Genomic DNA, 24,440 nt, shown 5'->3' on the forward strand with positions numbered 1-24,440 from the left:
ACTAACAATTGCAACATATTTAATGTTCCACTGACACTTACCTTCAGTAGTTGACTGAACTGTTGTTGTTTGTCCTTCTGTAGTTACTGCTGTGTAATATGATAAATTTTCAGACAGTATATATGATGAAGACAAGAAACTACTATATACACAAAATATTTCGGCCTTAAACTGAAGTGTACAATGTTATTCATACTTAGGTTACCTATCATATCAGTGATGTAAGATAACTACCACAAATCAAGTGATTGCAAGAAATGTAGCATCCAGAATTGACAGAGGCCCTTGTGGTATTATGTTTTTTCAACATTAATCCTGCGCTACAAACAGTTTAAGGAATTTACCTACAGATCACAAAAAATTGTGTTACATCCAATACTTTTGATATGAGATGCAATGGCCTTAAAGTCCAGACATTTTCAGCAGTATCAAGAAATGTTCATGCAGTTGAACCACCACGTTGACTTAACATATATATTGAGGGTAAATATCTGGTAGGCAATATAACAAAGAAGAATAGGTCTTGATACCTCAAGCTCCAGCAAGACTATAAATCAAATGATCAACATAATTTTAACTAACAACTTTGATGAAATATATTAAACATCATCTTCATGAAAACTACCTGACAACAAAATTTGCAATAAAATAAAAATGACTGACCAGCTGAAGTGGTGGCTTTCTCGGTGGTTTCTGAAGTTGTCTGGGTAGTGGTAATTGTCTTAACTAAAAGAGAAAGAAAAGCGAGGAAACAATCACAGCTTGGCTATTGAAGTATGGAATCCTGACATGCTTTGCAGCATAGCTGAATATTATTATGTCAGCCATAGGCATATGGATTTATTTTAAAGACACAGCCTGACAGATAATGACATCACATGATGTATAGAAGTCCTGTGCCAAACCAGGTTCTATTTTCCATGTGCAAGACAGTCGCAACCCCCATCTTTAATACGGAATCATATCAAGGAATTGGAATGACCTCAAATGAGATCTCTTCCTGAAGGTAGAATGCAGAAACTTACCACATGCTTCAATTACTGCTCCTTCTTCTAGCAGTTCCTTGACGGCAGTTGGATCGTCACTATTTTCCACCAACAGTACAAGATCTGTTACCTTTCCACTTGGCAGGTTGTCCGAAAGTAGGTCTCCATTCTGAAGACGGATGGGCTCTTGGCTAGTACTGTCTAGTACTAGTTGGTATTCAGAAGAATCACTCTCCTTGAAGGCCAAGACAACACTGATACCATCTCCCAAGTCATCTGGCAATGTCACAGACATTATCACCTCACTGATGTCTTCAAGTACAAACACATCAAAGGAATTTGGTTCAAGGCTGGTGTCAAGGTCTTCAAACAGCTCACTGGTGTCCTCCAAAGGTGTGAGGACAAAATCACCGATGCTCTCTTTGATGTTTACCTTTACGCAGACTGTCAGAAGGAAACAAGTAATGAGAACTGAGCACCATCATATAAAAATGAACAAACAAGTTTGTCCTAATTCAATATCAATTCAATAAAATAGAAATATAATTTGATAAAAATGATGCAACAGTGATATGTATTGCTTTGAATAGTCCCTAACACTCAAATTCTAAAATGGAAATTCTGTGATACATGTCTCATCCACTGGACATACAAGAAACTAGACTGTTAGTAAATATGTAAATCCTAGTCATGTAAAGATTGATATTGCTAGTTGCCTTTTATGAGAAATAAGATTTAAGGATATTACAACAGCACAGGTAACAATAACAATTCATGAGTGGTAATAATAACACGCATCAATAAGATACTTGGAAATTGATTATTTGTTCATCATATATATATATATATATCCTTATTTGGACAAGCAAAAAGCTTACTGCTCAATTTAACTTACTTTCGGTAGTGGATGCAGGAGTAGTTGTTTCTTCTTCTTCTGTAGAAGTTTAAGGAAAAGATCATTTCAGACTAAGTCAACAAGAATTGTTTTGTGCACTGTAGTTACTGCTGTGATATTTAATAAAGCAAGAGAAAGTGATAAACACACTAAATATACAAGAGCCCCAAATTTTAGTCCAGTTACTTGTTTAATGCACAGGTAGCCTTCGGTGTCAGTGGTCACCACAAAATTAAGTAATGGACTGGATCTGACAAAATTAGAACTTACAATTCCAACATATTTAATGTTCCACTGACACTTACCTTCAGTAGTTGATCGAACTGTTGTTGTTTGTCCTTCTGTAGTTACTGCTGTGTAATATGATACATTTTCAGAGAGTATATATGATGAAGACAAGAAAACTATCATATACACTACATATTTCAGCCTTAAACTGAAAGTGGAGTGTAAAATGTTATTCATACTTAGGTTACCTAGAATATCAGTGATGTAAGATAATTACCACAAATCAAGTTATTGTAAGAAATGCAGCATCCGGAATTGTCAGAGGCCCTTGTGGTATTATTTTTTTGCAACATTAATCCTGCACTACAAACAGTTTAAGGAATTTACCAACAGATCACAAGAAAATGTGTCACATCCAATACTTTTGATATGAGATGCAATGGCCTAAACGTTCAGATACAGTGTCAGCAGTACTAAGAAATGCTTTTGTAGTGGGACCACTGCATTAACTCAATGCATATATCGAGATTAAAGAGCTGGGGGGAAAATATAACAGAAAAAAATAATTCTTGATCAGTGTTCTCTCAAGACTTACCTTTAGTAGTTGACTGAGCAGTTGTTGTGCCTTCTCCTTCAGTAGTCACTGCTGTGATATTTAATAAATCAAGAAAAAAGTGATAAACACACTAAACATACACGAGCCTCAAATTTAAGTCCAGTGTCTTGTTTCATGCACAGCTAGCTTTCGATGTCAGTGGTCACCACAAAAGTTCGTATTGGAATGATTATGACAAATTAAATTTTATAATTGCAACATAATTAATGTTCCACTAACACTTACCTTCAGTAGTTGACTGAACTGTTGTTGTTTGTCCTTCTGTAGTTACTGCTGTGTAATATGATAAATATTCAGACAATATATATAATTAAGACAGGAAAGGTTAAACATACACTAAAATATTTCAGCCTTAAACTGAAAATGGAGCGCTCAATGATATTGATACTAAGATTACCTGGTAGATCATTGATGGAAGATATTTATGACGAATCAAGTAACGACAAGAAATGCGGCATAAAGAATCAACACAACGTATTGTGGTATTATGTCATTGTAATGTTTAAGGAATGTACCAACAGATCTCATAAAAGTGAATCCCACCCACACACTTTTAATATCAGATGCAATGGCCTAAACGTTTAGATACTTTCAGCAGCACTAAGGAATGTTTTGAAATGGAACCGCCACATTGACTCAACATATATATTGAGGGTAAAAATCCTGGGCAAAATATAACAAAACAAAATGAGTCTTGATCAGGCTATAATCAAAACTTACCTTCAGTAGTTGAATGAGCAATTGTAGTGCTTTCTCCTTCAGTAGTCACTGCTGTGATATTTATTAAAGCAAGAGAAAGTGATAAACACACTAAATAAATAAGAGCCTCAAATTTAAGTCCAGTAACTTGTTTCATGCACAGGTAGCCTTCAATGGCAGTGGTCACCACAAAAGTTAGATTATGACAAAATCAAAAATAATAATTGCAACATATTTAATGTTCCAATAAAACTTACCTTCAGTAGTTGTCTGAACTGTTGTTGTATCCTTTTCTTGGGTTATTACTTTAGTGACATTGAAGAAGACAGACATATTATCAGCAAGATAAGTGTGACTGTTTGCAAACTTGCAACAGCCATTTTCTGGCTTGTAACAAAAATTCAAGTAATGCACTCCATACAAGGAAGAATGGAACAAATACTAAACAGTGCAAACTACATGAAATAGAGTAGTGATAACAATGTGTAATAAATTAATTGATTGTTGTCTTTTTATGAGAAAATAGATTACAGGATATAACAACAGAAAGGGAGAAAAACTGGCAGCCTCATCCATTAGACTAAGTGCTATTAAGTAGGTAAATTAGAAACCTCATAGTAAAAGAACTGAGACTGAGATATGTGAGATGACCTTTTGAGAAATAAGCTGATGAACAACATCATATCCAATAGAGAAAATGCTTCCATGGAGGTAGTATTTACTATTCAGGAACTTTTCCAAAAAAAATCTTATTAAATGCTTCCTCTGTTAAACAGCAGTTACTGAACTAACGATTAAGAATGGGAACATCAACACTATGTTCATGAACCTCTTTCATTACAGGTGATGAGAAACATTAAAAACTGTTCATCTTCCTTTTTTCTTAGGAAATTCAAAGCTACTAAAATGAAGCAATGCTTGGATGAATAATTATTTGGTGTGATAAATACTTTTTTTGCAAAACACATGGCACATTAGAACGACACGACTGGATTTGAATGTTTCCTGCAATAAAACTTCCCAAGTCAATCTGTTTTCACTTCTATTTAATTTCTACTTCCAAAAAACAATGTGACACAGGTGAACATAATAATTCAGGGGAAAAAAGAAATAATAGGCAGTTGATTCACTTTTGAAAAGAGATCGTTCTTGGTAAACTGTTCTGGTTTTGTCTTGTACAACTTGTGCATGTCACCACCATTTAATGTTAAGACTTTATACAACAATGAGCCTTAACTAAACACAAATAATATATGGTATTTATGGTAATAATATATCGAGACATACACCGAAAAAAGGAAATGCAAAACTTCAGTTATTACACTAACCTTCAGTTATTGCAGTGGTTTGTAGATTTGGCCCCAATCCAGTGTCACCTTTATTTGGAAAAAAAGTGAATATAAAATGTTATTGGCATGATTCCATCACTTCTTTTACAATTTTGCAAAAGTACTTATAGATTAAGATATCCAGAAACAACCATTAGTTCAGAGACTTCATGTTAATTCAAGCTATAGCATGACAATAAATACAATTATCAACTTAATTTAAAAAAAGAACTTTGATAAAATACATAAAACATCATCTTCATGAAAACTACCTGACAATAAAATTTGCAATAAAATAAAAATGACTGACCAGCTGAAGTGGTGGCTTTCTCGGTGGTTTCTGAAGTTGTCTGGGTAGTGGTAATTGTCTTAACTAAAAGAGAAAGAAAAGCGAGGAAACAATCACAGCTTGGCTATTGAAGTATGGAATCCTGACATGCTTTGCAGCATAGCTGAATATTATTATGTCAGCCATAGGCATATGGATTTATTTTAAAGACACAGCCTGACAGATAATGACATCACATGATGTATAGAAGTCCTGTGCCAAACCAGGTTCTATTTTCCATGTGCAAGACAGTCGCAACCCCCATCTTTAATACGGAATCATGACCTCAAATGAGATCTCTTCCTAAAGGTAGAATGCAGAAACTTACCACATGCTTCAATTACTGCTCCTTCTTCTAGCAGTTCCTTGACGGCAGTTGGATCGTCACTATTTTCCACCAACAGTACAAGATCTGTTACCTTTCCACTTGGCAGGTTGTCCGAAAGTAGGTCTCCATTCTGAAGACGCATGGGCTCTTGGCTAGTACTGTCTAGTACTAGTTGGTATTCAGAAGAATCACTCTCCTTGAAGGCCAAGACAACACTGATACCATCTCCCAAGTCATCTGGCAAAGTCACAGACATTATCACCTCACTGATGTCTTCAAGTACAAACACATCAAAGGAATTTGGTTCAAGGCTGGTGTCAAGGTCTTCAAACAGCTCACTGGTGTCCTCCAAAGGTGTGAGGACAAAATCACCGATGCTCTCTTTGATGTTTACCTTTACGCAGACTGTCAGAAGGAAAACAAGTAATGAGAACTGAGCACCATCATATAAAAATGAACAAACAAGTTTGTCCTAATTCAATATCAATTCAATAAAATAGAAATATAATTTGATAAAAATGATGCAACAGTGATATGTATTGCTTTGAATAGTCCCTAACACTCAAATTCTAAAATGGAAATTCTGTGATACATGTCTTATCCACAGCACATACAAGAAACTAGACTGTTAGTAAATATGTAAATCCTAGTCATGTAAAGATTGATCTTGCTAGTTGCCTTTTATGAGAAATAAGATTTAAGGATATTACAACAGCACAAGTAACAATAACAATTCATGAGTGGTAATAATAACACGCATCAATAAGATACTTAGAAATTGATTATTTGTTCATCATATATTTAATATATATCCTTATTTGGACAAGCAAAAAGCTTACTGCTCAATTTAACTTACTTTCGGTAGTGGATGCAGGAGTAGTTGTTTCTTCTTCTTCTGTAGAAGTTTAAGAAAAAGTTCATTTCAGACTAAGGCAACAAGAATTGTTTTGTGCACTGTAGTTACTGCTGTGATATTTAATAAAGCAAGAGAAAGTGATAAACACACTAAATATACAAGAGCCTCCAATTTTAGTCCGGTGACTTGTTTAACGCACAGGTAGCCTTCGATGTCAGTGGTCACCACAAAAGTTAGTAATGGAATGATTATGACGAAATAAAAACTAACAATTGCAACATATTTAATGTTCCACTGACACTTACCTTCAGTAGTTGACTGAACTGTTGTTGTTTGTCCTTCTGTAGTTACTGCTGTGTAATATGATAAATTTTCAGACAGTATATATGATGAAGACAAGAAACTACTATATACACAAAATATTTCGGCCTTAAACTGAAGTGTACAATGTTATTCATACTTAGGTTACCTATCATATCAGTGATGTAAGATAACTACCACAAATCAAGTGATTGCAAGAAATGTAGCATCCAGAATTGACAGAGGCCCTTGTGGTATTATGTTTTTTCAACATTAATCCTGCGCTACAAACAGTTTAAGGAATTTACCTACAGATCACAAAAAATTGTGTTACATCCAATACTTTTGATATGAGATGCAATGGCCTTAAAGTCCAGACATTTTCAGCAGTATCAAGAAATGTTCATGCAGTTGAACCACCACATTGACTTAACATATATATTGAGGGTAAATATCTGGTAGGCAATATAACAAAGAAGAATAGGTCTTGATACCTCAAGCTCCAGCAAGACTATAAATCAAATGATCAACATAATTTTAACTAACAACTTTGATGAAATATATTAAACATCATCTTCATGAAAACTACCTGACAATAAAATTTGCAATAAAATAAAAATGACTGACCAGCTGAAGTGGTGGCTTTCTCGGTGGTTTCTGAAGTTGTCTGGGTAGTGGTAATTGTCTTAACTAAAAGAGAAAGAAAAGCGAGGAAACAATCACAGCTTGGCTATTGAAGTATGGAATCCTGACATGCTTTGCAGCATAGCTGAATATTATTATGTCAGCCATAGGCATATGGATTTATTTTAAAGACACAGCCTGACAGATAATGACATCACATGATGTATAGAAGTCCTGTGCCAAACCAGGTTCTATTTTCCATGTGCAAGACAGTCGCAACCCCCATCTTTAATACGGAATCATATCAAGGAATTGGAATGACCTCAAATGAGATCTCTTCCTGAAGGTAGAATGCAGAAACTTACCACATGCTTCAATTACTGCTCCTTCTTCTAGCAGTTCCTTGACGGCAGTTGGATCGTCACTATTTTCCACCAACAGTACAAGATCTGTTACCTTTCCACTTGGCAGGTTGTCCGAAAGTAGGTCTCCATTCTGAAGACGGATGGGCTCTTGGCTAGTACTGTCTAGTACTAGTTGGTATTCAGAAGAATCACTCTCCTTGAAGGCCAAGACAACACTGATACCATCTCCCAAGTCATCTGGCAATGTCACAGACATTATCACCTCACTGATGTCTTCAAGTACAAACACATCAAAGGAATTTGGTTCAAGGCTGGTGTCAAGGTCTTCAAACAGCTCACTGGTGTCCTCCAAAGGTGTGAGGACAAAATCACCGATGCTCTCTTTGATGTTTACCTTTACGCAGACTGTCAGAAGGAAACAAGTAATGAGAACTGAGCACCATCATATAAAAATGAACAAACAAGTTTGTCCTAATTCAATATCAATTCAATAAAATAGAAATATAATTTGATAAAAATGATGCAACAGTGATATGTATTGCTTTGAATAGTCCCTAACACTCAAATTCTAAAATGGAAATTCTGTGATACATGTCTCATCCACTGGACATACAAGAAACTAGACTGTTAGTAAATATGTAAATCCTAGTCATGTAAAGATTGATATTGCTAGTTACCTTTTATGAGAAATAAGATTTAAGGATATTACAACAGCACAGGTAACAATAACAATTCATGAGTGGTAATAATAACACGCATCAATAAGATACTTGGAAATTGATTATTTGTTCATCATATATATATATATATATCCTTATTTGGACAAGCAAAAAGCTTACTGCTCAATTTAACTTACTTTCGGTAGTGGATGCAGGAGTAGTTGTTTCTTCTTCTTCTGTAGAAGTTTAAGGAAAAGATCATTTCAGACTAAGTCAACAAGAATTGTTTTGTGCACTGTAGTTACTGCTGTGATATTTAATAAAGCAAGAGAAAGTGATAAACACACTAAATATACAAGAGCCCCAAATTTTAGTCCAGTTACTTGTTTAATGCACAGGTAGCCTTCGGTGTCAGTGGTCACCACAAAATTAAGTAATGGACTGGATCTGACAAAATTAGAACTTACAATTCCAACATATTTAATGTTCCACTGACACTTACCTTCAGTAGTTGATCGAACTGTTGTTGTTTGTCCTTCTGTAGTTACTGCTGTGTAATATGATACATTTTCAGAGAGTATATATGATGAAGACAAGAAAACTATCATATACACTACATATTTCAGCCTTAAACTGAAAGTGGAGTGTAAAATGTTATTCATACTTAGGTTACCTAGAATATCAGTGATGTAAGATAATTACCACAAATCAAGTTATTGTAAGAAATGCAGCATCCGGAATTGACAGAGGCCCTTGTGGTATTATGTTTTTGCAACATTAATCCTGCACTACAAACAGTTTAAGGAATTTACCAACAGATCACAAGAAAATGTGTCACATCCAATACTTTTGATATGAGATGCAATGGCCTAAACGTTCAGATACAGTGTCAGCAGTACTAAGAAATGCTTTTGTAGTGGGACCACTGCATTAACTCAATGCATATATCGAGATTAAAGAGCTGGGGGGAAAATATAACAGAAAAAAATAATTCTTGATCAGTGTTCTCTCAAGACTTACCTTTAGTAGTTGACTGAGCAGTTGTTGTGCCTTCTCCTTCAGTAGTCACTGCTGTGATATTTAATAAATCAAGAAAAAAGTGATAAACACACTAAACATACACGAGCCTCAAATTTAAGTCCAGTGTCTTGTTTCATGCACAGCTAGCTTTCGATGTCAGTGGTCACCACAAAAGTTCGTATTGGAATGATTATGACAAATTAAATTTTATAATTGCAACATAATTAATGTTCCACTAACACTTACCTTCAGTAGTTGACTGAACTGTTGTTGTTTGTCCTTCTGTAGTTACTGCTGTGTAATATGATAAATATTCAGACAATATATATAATTAAGACAGGAAAGGTTAAACATACACTAAAATATTTCAGCCTTAAACTGAAAATGGAGCGCTCAATGATATTGATACTAAGATTACCTGGTAGATCATTGATGGAAGATATTTATGACGAATCAAGTAACGACAAGAAATGCGGCATAAAGAATCAACACAACGTATTGTGGTATTATGTCATTGTAATGTTTAAGGAATGTACCAACAGATCTCATAAAAGTGAATCCCACCCACACACTTTTAATATCAGATGCAATGGCCTAAACGTTTAGATACTTTCAGCAGCACTAAGGAATGTTTTGAAATGGAACCGCCACATTGACTCAACATATATATTGAGGGTAAAAATCCTGGGCAAAATATAACAAAACAAAATGAGTCTTGATCAGGCTATAATCAAAACTTACCTTCAGTAGTTGAATGAGCAATTGTAGTGCTTTCTCCTTCAGTAGTCACTGCTGTGATATTTATTAAAGCAAGAGAAAGTGATAAACACACTAAATAAATAAGAGCCTCAAATTTAAGTCCAGTAACTTGTTTCATGCACAGGTAGCCTTCAATGGCAGTGGTCACCACAAAAGTTAGATTATGACAAAATCAAAAATAATAATTGCAACATATTTAATGTTCCAATAAAACTTACCTTCAGTAGTTGTCTGAACTGTTGTTGTATCCTTTTCTTGGGTTATTACTTTAGTGACATTGAAGAAGACAGACATATTATCAGCAAGATAAGTGTGACTGTTTGCAAACTTGCAACAGCCATTTTCTGGCTTGTAACAAAAATTCAAGTAATGCACTCCATACAAGGAAGAATGGAACAAATACTAAACAGTGCAAACTACATGAAATAGAGTAGTGATAACAATGTGTAATAAATTAATTGATTGTTGTCTTTTTATGAGAAAATAGATTACAGGATATAACAACAGAAAGGGAGAAAAACTGGCAGCCTCATCCATTAGACTAAGTGCTATTAAGTAGGTAAATTAGAAACCTCATAGTAAAAGAACTGAGACTGAGATATGTGAGATGACCTTTTGAGAAATAAGCTGATGAACAACATCATATCCAATAGAGAAAATGCTTCCATGGAGGTAGTATTTACTATTCAGGAACTTTTCCAAAAAAAATCTTATTAAATGCTTCCTCTGTTAAACAGCAGTTACTGAACTAACGATTAAGAATGGGAACATCAACACTATGTTCATGAACCTCTTTCATTACAGGTGATGAGAAACATTAAAAACTGTTCATCTTCCTTTTTTCTTAGGAAATTCAAAGCTACTAAAATGAAGCAATGCTTGGATGAATAATTATTTGGTGTGATAAATACTTTTTTTGCAAAACACATGGCACATTAGAACGACACGACTGGATTTGAATGTTTCCTGCAATAAAACTTCCCAAGTCAATCTGTTTTCACTTCTATTTAATTTCTACTTCCAAAAAACAATGTGACACAGGTGAACATAATAATTCAGGGGAAAAAAGAAATAATAGGCAGTTGATTCACTTTTGAAAAGAGATCGTTCTTGGTAAACTGTTCTGGTTTTGTCTTGTACAACTTGTGCATGTCACCACCATTTAATGTTAAGACTTTATACAACAATGAGCCTTAACTAAACACAAATAATATATGGTATTTATGGTAATAATATATCGAGACATACACCGAAAAAAGGAAATGCAAAACTTCAGTTATTACACTAACCTTCAGTTATTGCAGTGGTTTGTAGATTTGGCCCCAATCCAGTGTCACCTTTATTTGGAAAAAAAGTGAATATAAAATGTTATTGGCATGATTCCATCACTTCTTTTACAATTTTGCAAAAGTACTTATAGATTAAGATATCCAGAAACAACCATTAGTTCAGAGACTTCATGTTAATTCAAGCTATAGCATGACAATAAATACAATTATCAACTTAATTTAAAAAAAGAACTTTGATAAAATACATAAAACATCATCTTCATGAAAACTACCTGACAATAAAATTTGCAATAAAATAAAAATGACTGACCAGCTGAAGTGGTGGCTTTCTCGGTGGTTTCTGAAGTTGTCTGGGTAGTGGTAATTGTCTTAACTAAAAGAGAAAGAAAAGCGAGGAAACAATCACAGCTTGGCTATTGAAGTATGGAATCCTGACATGCTTTGCAGCATAGCTGAATATTATTATGTCAGCCATAGGCATATGGATTTATTTTAAAGACACAGCCTGACAGATAATGACATCACATGATGTATAGAAGTCCTGTGCCAAACCAGGTTCTATTTTCCATGTGCAAGACAGTCGCAACCCCCATCTTTAATACGGAATCATGACCTCAAATGAGATCTCTTCCTAAAGGTAGAATGCAGAAACTTACCACATGCTTCAATTACTGCTCCTTCTTCTAGCAGTTCCTTGACGGCAGTTGGATCGTCACTATTTTCCACCAACAGTACAAGATCTGTTACCTTTCCACTTGGCAGGTTGTCCGAAAGTAGGTCTCCATTCTGAAGACGCATGGGCTCTTGGCTAGTACTGTCTAGTACTAGTTGGTATTCAGAAGAATCACTCTCCTTGAAGGCCAAGACAACACTGATACCATCTCCCAAGTCATCTGGCAAAGTCACAGACATTATCACCTCACTGATGTCTTCAAGTACAAACACATCAAAGGAATTTGGTTCAAGGCTGGTGTCAAGGTCTTCAAACAGCTCACTGGTGTCCTCCAAAGGTGTGAGGACAAAATCACCGATGCTCTCTTTGATGTTTACCTTTACGCAGACTGTCAGAAGGAAAACAAGTAATGAGAACTGAGCACCATCATATAAAAATGAACAAACAAGTTTGTCCTAATTCAATATCAATTCAATAAAATAGAAATATAATTTGATAAAAATGATGCAACAGTGATATGTATTGCTTTGAATAGTCCCTAACACTCAAATTCTAAAATGGAAATTCTGTGATACATGTCTTATCCACAGCACATACAAGAAACTAGACTGTTAGTAAATATGTAAATCCTAGTCATGTAAAGATTGATCTTGCTAGTTGCCTTTTATGAGAAATAAGATTTAAGGATATTACAACAGCACAAGTAACAATAACAATTCATGAGTGGTAATAATAACACGCATCAATAAGATACTTAGAAATTGATTATTTGTTCATCATATATTTAATATATATCCTTATTTGGACAAGCAAAAAGCTTACTGCTCAATTTAACTTACTTTCGGTAGTGGATGCAGGAGTAGTTGTTTCTTCTTCTTCTGTAGAAGTTTAAGAAAAAGTTCATTTCAGACTAAGGCAACAAGAATTGTTTTGTGCACTGTAGTTACTGCTGTGATATTTAATAAAGCAAGAGAAAGTGATAAACACACTAAATATACAAGAGCCTCCAATTTTAGTCCGGTGACTTGTTTAACGCACAGGTAGCCTTCGATGTCAGTGGTCACCACAAAAGTTAGTAATGGAATGATTATGACGAAATAAAAACTAACAATTGCAACATATTTAATGTTCCACTGACACTTACCTTCAGTAGTTGACTGAACTGTTGTTGTTTGTCCTTCTGTAGTTACTGCTGTGTAATATGATAAATTTTCAGACAGTATATATGATGAAGACAAGAAACTACTATATACACAAAATATTTCGGCCTTAAACTGAAGTGTACAATGTTATTCATACTTAGGTTACCTATCATATCAGTGATGTAAGATAACTACCACAAATCAAGTGATTGCAAGAAATGTAGCATCCAGAATTGACAGAGGCCCTTGTGGTATTATGTTTTTTCAACATTAATCCTGCGCTACAAACAGTTTAAGGAATTTACCTACAGATCACAAAAAATTGTGTTACATCCAATACTTTTGATATGAGATGCAATGGCCTTAAAGTCCAGACATTTTCAGCAGTATCAAGAAATGTTCATGCAGTTGAACCACCACATTGACTTAACATATATATTGAGGGTAAATATCTGGTAGGCAATATAACAAAGAAGAATAGGTCTTGATACCTCAAGCTCCAGCAAGACTATAAATCAAATGATCAACATAATTTTAACTAACAACTTTGATGAAATATATTAAACATCATCTTCATGAAAACTACCTGACAATAAAATTTGCAATAAAATAAAAATGACTGACCAGCTGAAGTGGTGGCTTTCTCGGTGGTTTCTGAAGTTGTCTGGGTAGTGGTAATTGTCTTAACTAAAAGAGAAAGAAAAGCGAGGAAACAATCACAGCTTGGCTATTGAAGTATGGAATCCTGACATGCTTTGCAGCATAGCTGAATATTATTATGTCAGCCATAGGCATATGGATTTATTTTAAAGACACAGCCTGACAGATAATGACATCACATGATGTATAGAAGTCCTGTGCCAAACCAGGTTCTATTTTCCATGTGCAAGACAGTCGCAACCCCCATCTTTAATACGGAATCATGACCTCAAATGAGATCTCTTCCTAAAGGTAGAATGCAGAAACTTACCACATGCTTCAATTACTGCTCCTTCTTCTAGCAGTTCCTTGACGGCAGTTGGATCGTCACTATTTTCCACCAACAGTACAAGATCTGTTACCTTTCCACTTGGCAGGTTGTCCGAAAGTAGGTCTCCATTCTGAAGACGCATGGGCTCTTGGCTAGTACTGTCTAGTACTAGTTGGTATTCAGAAGAATCACTCTCCTTGAAGGCCAAGACAACACTGATACCATCTCCCAAGTCATCTGGCAATGTCACAGACATTATCACCTCACTGATGTCTTCAAGTACAAACACATCAAAGGAATTTGGTTCAAGGCTGGTGTCAAGGTCTTCAAACAGCTCACTGGTGTCCTCCAAAGGTGTGAGGACAAAATCACCGATGCTCTCTTTGATGTTTACCTTTACGCAGACTGTCAGAAGGAAAACAAGTAATGAGAACTGAGCACCATCATATAAAAATGAACAAACAAGTTTGTCCTAATTCAATATCAATTCAATAAAATAGAAATATAATTTGATAAAAATGATGCAACAGTGATATGTATTGCTTTGAATAGTCCCTAACACTCAAATTCTAAAATGGAAATTCTGTGATACATGTCTTATCCACAGCACATACAAGAAACTAGACTGTTAGTAAATATGTAAATCCTAGTCATGTAAAGATTGATCTTGCTAGTTGCCTTTTATGAGAAATAAGATTTAAGGATATTACAACAGCACAAGTAACAATAACAATTCATGAGTGGTAATAATAACACGCATCAATAAGATACTTAGAAATTGATTATTTGTTCATCATATATTTAATATATATCCTTATTTGGACAAGCAAAAAGCTTACTGCTCAATTTAACTTACTTTCGGTAGTGGATGCAGGAGTAGTTGTTTCTTCTTCTTCTGTAGAAGTTTAAGAAAAAGTTCATTTCAGACTAAGGCAACAAGAATTGTTTTGTGCACTGTAGTTACTGCTGTGATATTTAATAAAGCAAGAGAAAGTGATAAACACACTAAATATACAAGAGCCTCCAATTTTAGTCCGGTGACTTGTTTAACGCACAGGTAGCCTTCGATGTCAGTGGTCACCACAAAAGTTAGTAATGGAATGATTATGACGAAATAAAAACTAACAATTGCAACATATTTAATGTTCCACTGACACTTACCTTCAGTAGTTGACTGAACTGTTGTTGTTTGTCCTTCTGTAGTTACTGCTGTGTAATATGATAAATTTTCAGACAGTATATATGATGAAGACAAGAAACTACTATATACACAAAATATTTCGGCCTTAAACTGAAGTGTACAATGTTATTCATACTTAGGTTACCTATCATATCAGTGATGTAAGATAACTACCACAAATCAAGTGATTGCAAGAAATGTAGCATCCAGAATTGACAGAGGCCCTTGTGGTATTATGTTTTTTCAACATTAATCCTGCGCTACAAACAGTTTAAGGAATTTACCTACAGATCACAAAAAATTGTGTTACATCCAATACTTTTGATATGAGATGCAATGGCCTTAAAGTCCAGACATTTTCAGCAGTATCAAGAAATGTTCATGCAGTTGAACCACCACATTGACTTAACATATATATTGAGGGTAAATATCTGGTAGGCAATATAACAAAGAAGAATAGGTCTTGATACCTCAAGCTCCAGCAAGACTATAAATCAAATGATCAACATAATTTTAACTAACAACTTTGATGAAATATATTAAACATCATCTTCATGAAAACTACCTGACAATAAAATTTGCAATAAAATAAAAATGACTGACCAGCTGAAGTGGTGGCTTTCTCGGTGGTTTCTGAAGTTGTCTGGGTAGTGGTAATTGTCTTAACTAAAAGAGAAAGAAAAGCGAGGAAACAATCACAGCTTGGCTATTGAAGTATGGAATCCTGACATGCTTTGCAGCATAGCTGAATATTATTATGTCAGCCATAGGCATATGGATTTATTTTAAAGACACAGCCTGACAGATAATGACATCACATGATGTATAGAAGTCCTGTGCCAAACCAGGTTCTATTTTCCATGTGCAAGACAGTCGCAACCCCCATCTTTAATACGGAATCATATCAAGGAGAAGAATGACCTCAAATGAGATCTCTTCCTGAAGGTAGAATGCAGAAACTTACCACATGCTTCAATTACTGCTCCTTCTTCTAGCAGTTCCTTGACGGCAGTTGGATCGTCACTATTTTCCACCAACAGTACAAGATCTGTTACCTTTCCACTTGGCAGGTTGTCCGAAAGTAGGTCTCCATTCTGAAGACGGATGGGCTCTTGGCTAGTACTGTCTAGTACTAGTTGGTATTCAGAAGAATCACTCTCCTTGAAGGCCAAGACAACACTGATACCATCTCCCAAGTCATCTGGCAATGTCACAGACATTATCACCTCACTGATGTCTTCAAGTACAAACACATCAAAGGAATTTGGTTCAAGGCTGGTGTCAAGGTCTTCAAACAGCTCACTGGTGTCCTCCAAAGGTGTGAGGACAAAATCACCGATGCTCTCTTTGATGTTTACCTTTACGCAGACTGTCAGAAGGAAACAAGTAATGAGAACTGAGCACCATCATATAAAAATGAACAAACAAGTTTGTCCTAATTCAATATCAATTCAATAAAATAGAAATATAATTTGATAAAAATGATGCAACAGTGATATGTATTGCTTTGAATAGTCCCTAACACTCAAATTCTAAAATGGAAATTCTGTGATACATGTCTCATCCACTGGACATACAAGAAACTAGACTGTTAGTAAATATGTAAATCCTAGTCATGTAAAGATTGATATTGCTAGTTACCTTTTATGAGAAATAAGATTTAAGGATATTACAACAGCACAGGTAACAATAACAATTCATGAGTGGTAATAATAACACGCATCAATAAGATACTTGGAAATTGATTATTTGTTCATCATATATATATATATATCCTTATTTGGACAAGCAAAAAGCTTACTGCTCAATTTAACTTACTTTCGGTAGTGGATGCAGGAGTAGTTGTTTCTTCTTCTTCTGTAGAAGTTTAAGGAAAAGATCATTTCAGACTAAGTCAACAAGAATTGTTTTGTGCACTGTAGTTACTGCTGTGATATTTAATAAAGCAAGAGAAAGTGATAAACACACTAAATATACAAGAGCCCCAAATTTTAGTCCAGTTACTTGTTTAATGCACAGGTAGCCTTCGGTGTCAGTGGTCACCACAAAATTAAGTAATGGACTGGATCTGACAAAATTAGAACTTACAATTCCAACATATTTAATGTTCCACTGACACTTACCTTCAGTAGTTGATCGAACTGTTGTTGTTTGTCCTTCTGTAGTTACTGCTGTGTAATATGATACATTTTCAGAGAGTATATATGATGAAGACAAGAAAACTATCATATACACTACATATTTCAGCCTTAAACTGAAAGTGGAGTGTAAAATGTTATTCATACTTAGGTTACCTAGAATATCAGTGATGTAAGATAATTACCACAAATCAAGTTATTGTAAGAAATGCAGCATCCGGAATTGACAGAGGCCCTTGTGGTATTATGTTTTTGCAACATTAATCCTGCACTACAAACAGTTTAAGGAATTTACCAACAGATCACAAGAAAATGTGTCACATCCAATACTTTTGATATGAGATGCAATGGCCTAAACGTTCAGATACAGTGTCAGCAGTACTAAGAAATGCTTTTGTAGTGGGACCACTGCATTAACTCAATGCATATATCGAGATTAAAGAGCTGGGGGGAAAATATAACAGAAAAAAATAATTCTTGATCAGTGTTCTCTCAAGACTTACCTTTAGTAGTTGACTGAGCAGTTGTTGTGCCTTCTCCTTCAGTAGTCACTGCTGTGATATTTAATAAATCAAGAAAAAAGTGATAAACACACTAAACATACACGAGCCTCAAATTTAAGTCCAGTGTCTTGTTTCATGCACAGCTAGCTTTCGATGTCAGTGGTCACCACAAAAGTTCGTATTGGAATGATTATGACAAATTAAATTTTATAATTGCAACATAATTAATGTTCCACTAACACTTACCTTCAGTAGTTGACTGAACTGTTGTTGTTTGTCCTTCTGTAGTTACTGCTGTGTAATATGATAAATATTCAGACAATATATATAATTAAGACAGGAAAGGTTAAACATACACTAAAATATTTCAGCCTTAAACTGAAAATGGAGCGCTCAATGATATTGATACTAAGATTACCTGGTAGATCATTGATGGAAGATATTTATGACGAATCAAGTAACGACAAGAAATGCGGCATAAAGAATCAACACAACGTATTGTGGTATTATGTCATTGTAATGTTTAAGGAATGTACCAACAGATCTCATAAAAGTGAATCCCACCCACACACTTTTAATATCAGATGCAATGGCCTAAACGCTTGGATACTTTCAGCAGCACTAAGGAATGTTTTGAAATGGAACCGCCACATTGACTCAACATATATATTGAGGGTAAAAATCCTGGGCAAAATATAACAAAACAAAATGAGTCTTGATCAGGCTATAATCAAAACTTACCTTCAGTAGTTGAATGAGCAATTGTAGTGCTTTCTCCTTCAGTAGTCACTGCTGTGATATTTATTAAAGCAAGAGAAAGTGATAAACACACTAAATAAATAAGAGCCTCAAATTTAAGTCCAGTGACTTGTTTCATGCACAGGTAGCCTTCAATGGCAGTGGTCACCACAAAAGTTAGATTATGACAAAATCAAAAATAATAATTGCAACATATTTAATGTTCCAATAAAACTTACCTTCAGTAGTTGTCTGAACTGTTGTTGTATCCTTTTCTTGGGTTATTACTTTAGTGACATTGAAGAAGACAGACATATTATCAGCAAGATAAGTGTGACTGTTTGCAAACTTGCAACAGCCATTTTCTGGCTTGTAACAAAAATTCAAGTAATGCACTCCATACAAGGAAGAATGGAACAAATACTAAACAGTGCAAACTACATGAAATACAGTAGTGATAACAATGTGTAATAAATTAATTGATTGTTGTCTTTTTATGAGAAAATAGATTACAGGATATAACAACAGAAAGGGAGAAAAACTGGCAGCCTCATCCATTAGACTAAGTGCTATTAAGTAGGTAAATTAGAAACCTCATAGTAAAAGAACTGAAACTGAGATATGTGAGATGACCTTTTGAGAAATAAGCTGATGAACAACATCATATCCAATAGAGAAAATGCTTCCATGGAGGTAGTATTTACTATTCAGGAACTTTTCCAAAAAAAATCTTATTAAATGCTTCCTCTGTTAAACAGCAGTTACTGAACTAACGATTAAGAATGGGAACATCAACACTATGTTCATGAACCTCTTTCATTACAGGTGATGAGAAACATTAAAAACTGTTCATCTTCCTTTTTTCTTAGGAAATTCAAAGCTACTAAAATGAAGCAATGCTTGGATGAATAATTATTTGGTGTGATAAATACTTTTTTTGCAAAACACATGGCACATTAGAACGACACGACTGGATTTGGATGTTTCCTGCAATAAAACTTCCCAAGTCAATCTGTTTTCACTTCTATTTAATTTCTACTTCCAAAAAACAATGTGACACAGGTGAACATAATAATTCAGGGGAAAAAAGAAATAATAGGCAGTTGATTCACTTTTGAAAAGAGATCGTTCTTGGTAAACTGTTCTGGTTTTGTCTTGTACAACTTGTGCATGTCACCACCATTTAATGTTAAGACTTTATACAACAATGAGCCTTAACTAAACACAAATAATATATGGTATTTATGGTAATAATATATCGAGACATACACCGAAAAAAGGAAATGCAAAACTTCAGTTATTACACTAACCTTCAGTTATTGCAGTGGTTTGTAGATTTGGCCCCAATCCAGTGTCACCTTTATTTGGAAAAAAAGTGAATATAAAATGTTATTGGCATGATTCCATCACTTCTTTTACAATTTTGCAAAAGTACTTATAGATTAAGATATCCAGAAACAACCATTAGTTCAGAGACTTCATGTTAATTCAAGCTATAGCATGACAATAAATACAATTATCAACTTAATTTAAAAAAAGAACTTTGATAAAATACATAAAACATCATCTTCATGAAAACTACCTGACAATAAAATTTGCAATAAAATAAAAATGACTGACCAGCTGAAGTGGTGGCTTTCTCGGTGGTTTCTGAAGTTGTCTGGGTAGTGGTAATTGTCTTAACTAAAAGAGAAAGAAAAGCGAGGAAACAATCACAGCTTGGCTATTGAAGTATGGAATCCTGACATGCTTTGCAGCATAGCTGAATATTATTATGTCAGCCATAGGCATATGGATTTATTTTAAAGACACAGCCTGACAGATAATGACATCACATGATGTATAGAAGTCCTGTGCCAAACCAGGTTCTATTTTCCATGTGCAAGACAGTCGCAACCCCCATCTTTAATACGGAATCATATCAAGGAGAAGAAAGACCTCAAATGAGATCTCTTCCTGAAGGTAGAATGCAGAAACTTACCACATGCTTCAATTACTGCTCCTTCTTCTAGCAGTTCCTTGACGGCAGTTGGATCGTCACTATTTTCCACCAACAGTACAAGATCTGTTACCTTTCCACTTGGCAGGTTGTCCGAAAGTAGGTCTCCATTCTGAAGACGGATGGGCTCTTGGCTAGTACTGTCTAGTACTAGTTGGTATTCAGAAGAATCACTCTCCTTGAAGGCCAAGACAACACTGATACCATCTCCCAAGTCATCTGGCAATGTCACAGACATTATCACCTCACTGATGTCTTCAAGTACAAACACATCAAAGGAATTTGGTTCAAGGCTGGTGTCAAGGTCTTCAAACAGCTCACTGGTGTCCTCCAAAGGTGTGAGGACAAAATCACCGATGCTCTCCTTGATGTTTACCTTTACGCAGACTGTCAGAAGGAAAACAAGTAATGAGAACTGAGCACCATCATATAAAAATGAACAAACAAGTTTGTCCTAATTCAATATCAATTCAATAAAATAGAAATATAATTTGATAAACATGATGCAACAGTGATATGTATTGCTTTGAATAGTCCCTAACACTCAAATTCTAAAATGGAAATTCTGTGATACATGTCTTATCCACTGCACATACAAGAAACTAGACTGTTAGTAAATATGTAAATCCTAGTCATGTAAAGATTGATATTGCTAGTTGCCTTTTATGAGAAATAAGATTTAAGGATATTACAACAGCACAGGTAACAATAACAATTCATGAGTGGTAATAATAACACGCATCAATAAGATACTTGGAAATTGATTATTTGTTCATCATATATATATATCCTTATTTGGACAAGCAAAAAGCTTACTGCTCAATTTAACTTACTTTCGGTAGTGGATGCAGGAGTAGTTGTTTCTTCTTCTTCTTCTGTAGAAGTTTAAGAAAAAGTTCATATCAGACTAAGGCAACAAGAATTGTTTTGTGCACTTGTAGTTACTGCTGTGATATTTAATAAAGCAAGAGAAAGTGATAAACACACTAAATATACAAGAGCCTCCAATTTTAGTCCGGTGACTTGTTTAACGCACAGGTAGCCTTCGATGTCAGTGGTCACCACAAAAGTTAGTAATGGAATGATTATGACGAAATAAAAACTAACAATTGCAACATATTTAATGTTCCACTGACACTTACCTTCAGTAGTTGACTGAACTGTTGTTGTTTGTCCTTCTGTAGTTACTGCTGTGTAATATGATAAATTTTTAGACAGTATATATGATGACGACAAGAAAACTACTATATACACAAAATATTTCGGCCTTAAACTGAAGTGTACAATGTTATTCATACTTAGGTTACCTATCATATCAGTGATGTAAGATAATTACCACAAATCAAGTGATTGCAAGAAATGTAGCATCCAGAATTAACAGAGGCCCTTGTGGTATTATGTTTTTTCAACATTAATCCTGCGCTACAAACAGTTTAAGGAATTTACCTACAGATCACAAAAAATTGTGTTACATCCAATACTTTTGATATGAGATGCAATGGCCTTAAAGTCCAGACATTTTCAGCAGTATCAATAAATGTTCATGCAGTTGAACCACCACATTGACTTAACATATATATTGAGGGTAAATATCTGGTAGGCAATATAACAAAGAAGAATAGGTCTTGATACCTCAAGCTCCAGCAAGACTATAAATCAAACGATCAACATAATTTTAACTAACAACTTTGATGAAATACATTAAACATCATCTTCATGAAAACTACCTGACAATAAAATTTGCAATAAAATAAAAATGACTGACCAGCTGAAGTGGTGGCTTTCTCGGTGGTTTCTGAAGTTGTCTGGGTAGTGGTAATTGTCTTAACTAAAAGAGAAAGAAAAGCGAGAAAACAATCACAGCTTGGCTATTGAAGTATGGAATCCTGACATGCTTTGCAGCATAGCTGAATATTATTATGTCAGCCATAGGCATATGGATTTATTTTAAAGACACAGCCTGACAGATAATGACATCACATGATGTATAGAAGTCCTGTGCCAAACCAGGTTCTATTTTCCATGTGCAAGACAGTCGCAACCCCCATCTTTAATACGGAATCATATCAAGGAGAAGAAAGACCTCAAATGAGATCTCTTCCTGAAGGTAGAATGCAGAAACTTACCACATGCTTCAATTACTGCTCCTTCTTCTAGCAGTTCCTTGACGGCAGTTGGATCGTCACTATTTTCCACCAACAGTACAAGATCTGTTACCTTTCCACTTGGCAGGTTGTCCGAAAGTAGGTCTCCATTCTGAAGACGGATGGGCTCTTGGCTAGTACTGTCTAGTACTAGTTGGTATTCAGAAGAATCACTCTCCTTGAAGGCCAAGACAACACTGATACCATCTCCCAAGTCATCTGGCAATGTCACAGACATTATCACCTCACTGATGTCTTCAAGTACAAACACATCAAAGGAATTTGGTTCAAGGCTGGTGTCAAGGTCTTCAAACAGCTCACTGGTGTCCTCCAAAGGTGTGAGGACAAAATCACCGATGCTCTCCTTGATGTTTACCTTTACGCAGACTGTCAGAAGGAAAACAAGTAATGAGAACTGAGCACCATCATATAAAAATGAACAAACAAGTTTGTCCTAATTCAATATCAATTCAATAAAATAGAAATATAATTTGATAAAAATGATGCAACAGTGATATGTATTGCTTTGAATAGTCCCTAACACTCAAATTCTAAAATGGAAATTCTGTGATACATGTCTTATCCACTGCACATACAAGAAACTAGACTGTTAGTAAATATGTAAATCCTAGTCATGTAAAGATTGATATTGCTAGTTGCCTTTTATGAGAAATAAGATTTAAGGATATTACAACAGCACAGGTAACAATAACAATTCATGAGTGGTAATAATAACACGCATCAATAAGATACTTGGAAATTGATTATTTGTTCATCATATATATATATCCTTATTTGGACAAGCAAAAAGCTTACTGCTCAATTTAACTTACTTTCGGTAGTGGATGCAGGAGTAGTTGTTTCTTCTTCTTCTTCTGTAGAAGTTTAAGAAAAAGTTCATATCAGACTAAGGCAACAAGAATTGTTTTGTGCACTTGTAGTTACTGCTGTGATATTTAATAAAGCAAGAGAAAGTGATAAACACACTAAATATACAAGAGCCTCCAATTTTAGTCCGGTGACTTGTTTAACGCACAGGTAGCCTTCGATGTCAGTGGTCACCACAAAAGTTAGTAATGGAATGATTATGACGAAATAAAAACTAACAATTGCAACATATTTAATGTTCCACTGACACTTACCTTCAGTAGTTGACTGAACTGTTGTTGTTTGTCCTTCTGTAGTTACTGCTGTGTAATATGATAAATTTTTAGACAGTATATATGATGACGACAAGAAAACTACTATATACACAAAATATTTCGGCCTTAAACTGAAGTGTACAATGTTATTCATACTTAGGTTACCTATCATATCAGTGATGTATTACCACAAATCAAGTGATTGCAAGAAATGTAGCATCCAGAATTGACAGAGGCCCTTGTGGTATTATGTTTTTTCAACATTAATCCTGCGCTACAAACAGTTTAAGGAATTTACCTACAGATCACAAAAAATTGTGTTACATCCAATACTTTTGATATGAGATGCAATGGCCTTAAAGTCCAGACATTTTCAGCAGTATCAATAAATGTTCATGCAGTTGAACCACCACATTGACTTAACATATATATTGAGGGTAAATATCTGGTAGGCAATATAACAAAGAAGAATAGGTCTTGATACCTCAAGCTCCAGCAAGACTATAAATCAAACGATCAACATAATTTTAA

At 34.8% G+C, this 24,440-nt stretch overlaps 4 protein-coding genes and 1 long non-coding RNA gene across 5 annotated transcripts in view; all 5 read right to left on the minus strand.

Moving 5' to 3' along the window:
• Window positions 1–946, minus strand: part of LOC139959150 (uncharacterized) — a 17,767-nt gene extending 16,821 nt beyond the window's left edge. The window contains exons 1-2 of the mRNA XM_071956746.1: window positions 901–946; window positions 664–726 (exon numbers count right to left, since the gene is read on the minus strand). Coding sequence (XP_071812847.1) covers window positions 664–726; window positions 901–946 — 109 coding nt within the window. The remainder of the gene's footprint in view (window positions 1–663; window positions 727–900) is intronic.
• On the minus strand, window positions 934–7,474 carry LOC139959151 (uncharacterized). The gene is made up of 13 exons (XM_071956747.1): window positions 7,429–7,474; window positions 7,192–7,254; window positions 6,265–6,303; window positions 5,409–5,813; window positions 5,063–5,125; window positions 4,753–4,800; window positions 3,682–3,729; window positions 3,446–3,496; window positions 2,951–2,998; window positions 2,705–2,755; window positions 2,187–2,231; window positions 1,882–1,920; window positions 934–1,430 (listed from the first exon to the last, which is right to left on the minus strand). The coding sequence occupies exons 1-13, from the start codon at window positions 7,472–7,474 to the stop codon at window positions 949–951; spliced, it is 1,428 nt and encodes a 475-aa protein (XP_071812848.1). The 3' UTR covers window positions 934–948.
• On the minus strand, window positions 7,462–22,671 carry LOC139959152 (uncharacterized). Its single transcript, XM_071956748.1, has 15 exons — window positions 22,626–22,671; window positions 22,389–22,451; window positions 21,457–21,498; window positions 20,606–21,010; window positions 20,245–20,307; window positions 19,935–19,982; window positions 18,864–18,911; window positions 18,628–18,678; window positions 18,133–18,180; window positions 17,887–17,937; window positions 15,227–15,271; window positions 9,233–9,283; window positions 8,715–8,759; window positions 8,410–8,448; window positions 7,462–7,958 (listed from the first exon to the last, which is right to left on the minus strand). Exons 1-15 carry the CDS (start codon window positions 22,669–22,671, stop codon window positions 7,477–7,479), a joined length of 1,527 nt encoding a protein of 508 aa, XP_071812849.1. The 3' UTR covers window positions 7,462–7,476.
• Window positions 11,904–15,190, minus strand: LOC139958740 (uncharacterized). Its single transcript, XR_011789852.1, has 4 exons — window positions 14,922–15,190; window positions 13,720–14,470; window positions 12,793–13,145; window positions 11,904–12,341 (listed from the first exon to the last, which is right to left on the minus strand). It is a non-coding gene; the product is annotated as an uncharacterized lncRNA (long non-coding RNA).
• On the minus strand, window positions 15,495–21,498 carry LOC139959131 (uncharacterized). Its single transcript, XM_071956728.1, has 4 exons — window positions 21,457–21,498; window positions 16,210–16,614; window positions 15,849–15,911; window positions 15,495–15,529 (listed from the first exon to the last, which is right to left on the minus strand). The coding sequence occupies exons 2-4, from the start codon at window positions 16,463–16,465 to the stop codon at window positions 15,495–15,497; spliced, it is 354 nt and encodes a 117-aa protein (XP_071812829.1). The 5' UTR covers window positions 16,466–16,614; window positions 21,457–21,498.
• Window positions 22,672–24,440: the final 1,769 nt, after the last annotated feature.

The sequence above is a fragment of the Apostichopus japonicus genome, chromosome 18 (assembly GCF_037975245.1).
Source record: "Apostichopus japonicus isolate 1M-3 chromosome 18, ASM3797524v1, whole genome shotgun sequence".
NCBI classification, from domain to species: domain Eukaryota; kingdom Metazoa; phylum Echinodermata; class Holothuroidea; order Aspidochirotida; family Stichopodidae; genus Apostichopus; species Apostichopus japonicus.

Coding starts and splice junctions, on each gene's coding strand:
- LOC139959151 (XM_071956747.1), bottom strand. CDS start 7,474: ATGGGGGTTGCGACTGTCTTGCACATGGAAAATAGAACCTGGTTTG. Junction 5,126..5,408: donor AGCAGTAATTGAAGCATGTG/GTAAGTTTCTGC, acceptor TTTCTCTTTTAG/TTAAGACAATTACCACTACC. Junction 2,999..3,445: donor TGCTCATTCAACTACTGAAG/GTAAGTTTTGAT, acceptor CATATTACACAG/CAGTAACTACAGAAGGACAA.
- LOC139959131 (XM_071956728.1), bottom strand. CDS start 16,465: ATGTCTGTGACATTGCCAGATGACTTGGGAGATGGTATCAGTGTTGTC. Junction 15,912..16,209: donor AGCAGTAATTGAAGCATGTG/GTAAGTTTCTGC, acceptor TTTCTCTTTTAG/TTAAGACAATTACCACTACC. Junction 15,530..15,848: donor GAAAGCCACCACTTCAGCTG/GTCAGTCATTTT, acceptor TGTGATCTGTAG/GTAAATTCCTTAAACTGTTT.
- LOC139959152 (XM_071956748.1), bottom strand. CDS start 22,671: ATGGGGGTTGCGACTGTCTTGCACATGGAAAATAGAACCTGGTTTG. Junction 21,499..22,388: donor GAAAGCCACCACTTCAGCTG/GTCAGTCATTTT, acceptor AAACTTCTACAG/AAGAAGAAGAAGAAACAACT. Junction 18,912..19,934: donor AACCACTGCAATAACTGAAG/GTTAGTGTAATA, acceptor ATGTCACTAAAG/TAATAACCCAAGAAAAGGAT.